Raw genomic sequence first — 6,842 nt, forward strand, 5'->3', positions numbered from 1 at the left:
CGTTATAATGTATTACTTTATATAGTATAACTTTATAACGTATGACGTTACTTAGAATAACGTTATAACGTATTACGTCATATGGTATAACGTTATAACGTATTGTATTTTATAGAATAACGTTATAACGTATTACATTATATGGTATAACGTTATAACGTATTACGTTATATAGTATAACGTTATGACGTATTAATTTATATGGTATAACGTTGTAACGTATTGCGTTATATGGTATAACGTTGTAACGTATTACGTGTTATAGAATAACGTTATAACGGTTTAACGTTATATAGTATAACGTTATACCGTATTACATTATATAGTGTAACGTTATATCGTATGACGTTCCACAGAATAACGTTATAACGTATTACGACATATGGTATAACTTTATAACTCATTACGTCTAAGAGAATACCGGATTACATTATATAGTGTAACGTTATAACGTATGACGTTCCACAGAATAACGTTATAACGTATTACGATATATGGTATAACGTTATAACGTATTACGTTATATAGTATAACGTGATAACGTATTCCGTTATATAGTATAACGTTATAACGTGTTACGTTAGGTAGTATAACGTTATAACGTATTACGGTATATAGAATAACGTAATGACGTATTACGTTATATAGTATAACGTTATAACGTATTCCGTTATATAGTATAACGTTATAACGAATTACGTTAGGTAGTGTAGCATTATAACGTATTACGTTATATAGTATAACTTTATAACGTATTACGTTTTATAGTATAAAGCTATAACGTATTACGTTATATAGTATAACGTAATAACGTATTACGTTATATAGCATAACTTTATGACGTATTACGTTAGATAGAATAACGTAATAACGTATTATGTTTTATGGTATGACGTTATAACGTATTACGTTATATGGTATAACGTTATAACGTATTACGTTTTATAGAATAACGTTATAACGTATTACGTTGGGTAGTTTGGACGAAAAACTTACATCCGGCGGAAGCGGTGCCGCACCGGAAACGATCTCTCTCACGCTGCTGAAATCGTAATTTGGCACTATTGGATGCTTCGCAAGACCAACTAAAACTGGAGGGACCAATGGTATATGCGTAATTCTGTATTTTTCTACGGAACTGAGTAACGTTTCTAACTCGAAATTTCCCATTATGTACACAGCTGCACCGCAACTTATTGCCGTATTCATCATTCCGAACGCATAACCGTGAAATAATGGCAAGAAAACTAGTATTCGGTCTCCACGTCGAATATCCATTGATCCTGGGGCACTTCGATTATGAACAAAATGCAATTGAATCGAATATTTATAATTTCAACTAGAATGATAAGAGTTAAGATGCACAACAATAGAGAAAATATTATATAGTTGACTTGAATAAGGAATGGTTTGTTAATCATATAAAACGAATAATATATATTTAAATTTGGCATAAATAAAAAATAAATTTCGAAATATATGTGTGGTCTGAGATCAACCGGATACATTGTGTATATTAATTTAATATATTTACCTTAGAGTTTGGATGAAAAGTAACAAATTTCGATGAGACAACATTACTCTAAGACTATTGAGGGAGGATATGCAGACATCTGGGTGCCATCCTATCCGTGGTGTGTGGCCTGGTCTCTGATGTGAATTGACGTTACACTCCCGAGGGAGCAGGAGGGTGGGGAGTGGAGAGTGGTAGAGGCGAGGAAGAAGAGACGGAAGAACAAAAATCAGAGGAAGACAGCCGTCGCCGTTGGAGGAGAGACAGCGAGGAAAGGGGCGAACGTGGCACCGCCGACGAGGATACGCCAGCAGCAATCCCAGCCCAGGACGACAGGCGCGGCGAAAGCGAGCGCCGCCGCAACAAGCAGAGGACCGTCGCAGGCACCCAAGGCGGTCACGCTCCCTCGCGCACCGCGAACATCCGCGGTGACTCTGACGCTGAACGAGGGAGCATGGATGTCGTACGCCGACGTCCTCGAGGCAGCCGGAGGTCCCGCTCTCGGAGCTCGGCGTGGAGCAGGTGGGGATGAAGAAGGCGATGACGGGCGCCATCATCATCAGATTCCCTGGAGACAGGAACAGGGAAAAGGCGACGCTGCTGGCGACGCTGCTGGCGACGCGTCTGGCCGAGGCGCTAGACGCAACTGCGGTGAGAGTCGCCACGCCTACCTGGATGGCGGAGCTTCGAGATACCGGGATAGACATCTCGGTCAAGAAGGAGGAGCTGCGGAAAGCACTGGCCTCGGCGGCAGGATGCGGCTGCGCGGAGGTTCAGGTCGGCGAGAACGGCGGCAGAGGTGGCCTAGGGTCTGCCTGGATCAAGTGCCCGGTGGCAGGAGCCCGGAAAGTATCCCAGGCAGGGAAAATAGCCCTGGGCTGGTCAACCGCGAGGATTCGAGCCATCCCGAAGCGGCCCCTGCAGTGCTTCAGGTGCTGGAGGTGGGGCACGTACGCGCAACATGCGTGTCCAGCAAGGATCGAGGGCACCTGTGTTACAGGTGCGGCGGAAGCGGACACCGCGCCAGAGGCTGTCCCGCCTCTGCTCCCAAGTGCTCCCTGTGCGAGTCGCTCGGGACGCCCGCCAATCACAGGATGGGCGGTGCGGAATGTCCCCCCCCCCCCCCCCCCCCCGAAAGTCAAGAGGAGGAGATCAATCCGCGAGCCAGCAGCTGCGGAAAGGACACCAGGGAGAACCGCCAAAGCAGCAGCGGCAGATGGTCGGGAGGAGGCCATAGAGGTGACCGAGTAGTTCAAGCGCCTCCTCCAATGCAATCTCTGTAGGTCGAGAAGGGCGCAAGATCTGCTCTTCCAGACCATACGGGAGTGGAGTAATGGTGGTAGCGGTATACGACTCCCCCAACATCGACCTGGCTGCGTACAGGGGCTTCCTGGAACGGGTCGGCGAGTGCGTCGGGAGATGCCTCCCCCGCAAGGTACTCGTCCTCTGGGACTTCAATGCCCACTCTATGCAATGGGAAAATCCCAGGACCAACTCTCGGGGACGGACGCTTACCGATTGGGCAGCGGGTCTCGGGCTCCTGCTGGCAAACAGGGGCTCGGCGAGCACCTGCGTGGCGTGGAGAGGATTGTATTCGCCGTAGAGTTTATACTAGCGGGTAAGAATTGTTATTGAGTATTACTGGATGTGATGTAGCACTCGCATTGCGCGACAACGTGAGATACAAGAAATACGCGATTTTCTTTAATATCGAGACGCGCACGTGGATAGATTTGACGCCATTATTGTAATGGTAGTGGCAGGACGTACGCGTGGTGCCGAACGATGCGCAGGCGAGGTGGTTTGTCGCGTCGATGTGTGGCGTCGCCACCTTACGGGCAGCACACTAGGGTATGTACGGCCGGCTCGACTTAAGTTCCTATTACGAAGAAATAAAGTCGGGTCGACCAGAGTTCTAGTTATATATCGTTTATTTTATTTATTTTATTTATTTCGCCACTCGAGTCAAACTTCCTTGGTGAATAAATAAGAATAAATAAGTATGACGGGTGCTGCGTACGTGGAGGCTTTATTTGAGTTACGCGGCGTCGTGTGGGTTGGGGAATGCAGGTATATGCGTTTCTTATTTATATTATTTATTTACTTTACTCGTTTATTTATTTATTTATTTATTTATTTAACTATTGGTTGATTATTTATGTATTATTTGTTTTGATATTATTTATTTATTTACTTATTTATTATTAATATTTATTATTAGTTATGTTGGTTTATTTATTATTTAGTTATTTAGTTATTATTCATTTATTTATTTATTTAGTTAGCTGGTTGTTTATTTATTTATTACTATATTATCTATTTATACATGCGGTGATCTGCGTATGTATCATCAGGCCTCTTATTGAAGCGCAGGCGTTAGCTTGATATATTTAGTTTATTTTAGCGTTATATAAATTTAGCTTGATAGATTTAGTTTATTGTAGCTGTGTAGAAATTTCTAAGATAATATTTAATTATGAGGATATAACTATGTTTTGCTCTTAGATACTTATTTATTTATTTATTCGTTATATATTTTTTATTTCTATTATACTGGCTTTTTGTTGACGACTTGGCGAGTTCTTTCGGTTATGATTGGATACATTCGAACGGTTTTGGCTAGGAGGTGGAACCCCAGGCACCCCCTTGTACAGTAACAGCGACTGGCGCAAAGGCGAATAGCAAGAGGTTGGCGGTTAGTATTGAAAACCCAAGGATAGTGTCGGACATCAGAATAAGTGACAACGTCACCATATCGGTTGCACCGAAGACTAGGGGAGACGAGGAAGGTGATCCCTTTAAGCCTAGTAGGAAAATTCAGAGGAGTCCCACGATTGGTGGTAGGCCCGATATTGAAGTAGCAGAAGAATCGGTGGTGTACCGAAACTGGATTGAAATTAGCTCAAGACAAGACGGAGGTGATTCTACTTACCGGAAATCGTATCACAAGGTCAAGGACGTCAATATGGGCAAGTACCTGTTGATGACTAAATAGAAGGTTAGGTATCTTGGGGTGCAATAGGACAATAATAGAAAATTCTCATTACATCTAGGAAAGGTGTGTGTCATGGTTGATACCCTAATAGGAGCGATTAGGATGTCGTGTAAAATTAAGGTAAAAATAAGGAACTTGTTAATTTCCGAAAAGGAGATTAAGTTCTTTTTATTTTTTACTCAATTTATACAATTTTTTCGGTTCGCGATGATACACTTTCGATACTTGGATTAGTTAAGAATTTTTTTATTAGACTGACTGAATGATTTTGAAGGGAGCATTTATATTCTTCCAATCGTTGGAGTGGGAGAAGGTTTTGTTTATACTTAGTGTAAAATTCGGAGAACGGCTGAAGTGATCGAATGCCACTCAGGCGGCTGAGAACGGGTGCTGACCGGACGGTCACACGCGATAAAGCGTTCGGAATTTCGGTTTGTTATATACAGTTGCTCGAATTTCGTCTGTGACATTCCCCCCTTCTTAGATTGAACTTGATCCCTCAAGTTTTCTTCAGAAGACTTTTGTGGAATCGGACTTGACGTGGCTTGAAAATTACAGCTGATTCCTCCTCTTCATCTGAGTGGTATGTGTTGGTTGGAATATAGATGTTGGGTGTTGAGCCCAGGGTGAGTGGTACTGGTGGGGCTGTCGCATTGTGGCTGTTGATTACAGTTTCATTTCGGCAGCAAAATAAATTGATACATTATTTGTTCGGTATACATTTCCTGATGCATTTGAATACCCCTATTTTGTTTAATCCATATATACCTAGTATGCCTAATGCTATGTACCCTAATATCTGGAGCGTGGTTAGTCCCCAATACTGTATATTTTTAATTCTGTGTTCGAAATTAAGAGTTTCTATCTCGTCGCCTATTTTATCGATCGTTGTTTTATAGCCTTGTAAATTATCTATTATTTTCGGTGCTCGCTGGAGTTTATCTAATAGATGAGTGAAACTATCGTTTGTTTTGAGCGCTAGGGTTTTTGTTTTGATTTCGTATATGACTTCGTTTTTTGTTTCGCCTATACGCATGTGTTCGTCTTTGTACAATAAATCGCAAGAAGTGTTAGCTCTTATGATGGAAGGCTTGTCAAGTTTTTGTAAGGTATGTTTCGTTTGGCAAATTGTGTCTATTTCTATCGGATTTGCTGGTATCGCAATGTAACAGTTGCTAGTTTTGAGCGGTATAAAGCTAATGTCTTCAATCTTAAGTACAGTTATTTGACAATGTTCAATGTGTGGTTTGAAATTTATTATTTCGCTGCGACAATCGGTTCTTGAATTTCTCTCATGGATTGGTAGTGTTTGTTTGCATATAGTGGTTCCGGCTCGATTCTTACAAAGTTTGTTGAAATACTCGATATCAGCGTTTATAAATGAAAGACCTGAAGTTAAATACATCTGATGTTCGACTACTGGAGCCAAAAATACTCCATTTCTTTTACTCGGCATAGGATATACTTGTAATATGTTCCATTCTGTGTTAGAGACTAAAGGTACTATGATTTTGAAAAATATTTTGTCATCTATTGTGAAGATTTTAAGATCACCGATGTCGAGTATGAATTGAAAATGTTCGGTTTTGGCAGAAATCGCGGTGTTGTACATCTGGCTACCTATTGCCTTGGCGTAATTTTCTATGAATTCATTGGGGTCAAGTATTTGTGGACTAATTATTCCTTGTTTGCCTAATATCATGACGTTAACTATTTCATCTAATTGGAAGTGTAAAGTTTGCATCGCGGTGCCGACTTTCATGATTATCTTAAGCATAGATCTATCGATATTTGCCTGCTGTTGTAATTTTAATATATCACTATATGATCTCTCTAAGTGGTTTAGGTTTTCTGAGTTTACAATTTTTCTAATAAGTGCTGTTTAATTAGCTATTATGGTCTTGATTTTATTATTATCATCGAATAGTTTGTCCATATTTTTGTTTATGAGCGTAAGATCATCATCGTCGAGAGTCCCGAACAGACTTTTCGATACGGAACCTATGATGTTAAGCAGACCTCGTGTGCTCCGGGTATGTGTTAACGCTTTCAAGTGTTTTGCGAGTTGTTTTAGGTTATTGATGCGATTTTGTAATCCGCCTAACTCTTCGACGTATTGTTTGCTGATTGCACGTGAGTCTATTGTTAATTTATATGATTCTATTGCGCTTATCTGTTCGTATATGTCGCTAGTGTCTAATCCTACTATTACATTGGCAGTGTCGCTGTATAAATATCCTTTTCCTATGTTTTCTACGAATACAGAGTTTCCTTCTAATGGTGTAATATTTATTTGCGCGGATACTATTCCGGCAAAGAGGAGCGTCGACCTGG

The 6,842-nt window shown here is 41.3% G+C and overlaps 2 protein-coding genes across 2 annotated transcripts; one reads left to right on the forward strand and one right to left on the reverse strand.

Moving 5' to 3' along the window:
* Positions 1-899: 899 nt before the first annotated feature.
* Positions 900-1,592, reverse strand: LOC126876293 (uncharacterized). The gene is made up of 2 exons (XM_050639136.1): positions 1,535-1,592; positions 900-1,291 (listed from the first exon to the last, which is right to left on the reverse strand). The coding sequence occupies exons 1-2, from the start codon at positions 1,576-1,578 to the stop codon at positions 943-945; spliced, it is 393 nt and encodes a 130-aa protein (XP_050495093.1). The 5' UTR covers positions 1,579-1,592; the 3' UTR covers positions 900-942.
* Positions 1,593-3,530: 1,938 nt separating this feature from the next.
* LOC126876255 (uncharacterized) lies at positions 3,531-5,138 on the forward strand. The gene is made up of 4 exons (XM_050639104.1): positions 3,531-3,583; positions 4,137-4,482; positions 4,567-4,628; positions 5,067-5,138. Exons 1-4 carry the CDS (start codon positions 3,578-3,580, stop codon positions 5,136-5,138), a joined length of 486 nt encoding a protein of 161 aa, XP_050495061.1. The 5' UTR covers positions 3,531-3,577.
* Positions 5,139-6,842: the final 1,704 nt, after the last annotated feature.

This window comes from Bombus huntii, unplaced genomic scaffold (assembly GCF_024542735.1).
Source record: "Bombus huntii isolate Logan2020A unplaced genomic scaffold, iyBomHunt1.1 ctg00000068.1, whole genome shotgun sequence".
NCBI lineage: Eukaryota > Metazoa > Arthropoda > Insecta > Hymenoptera > Apidae > Bombus > Bombus huntii.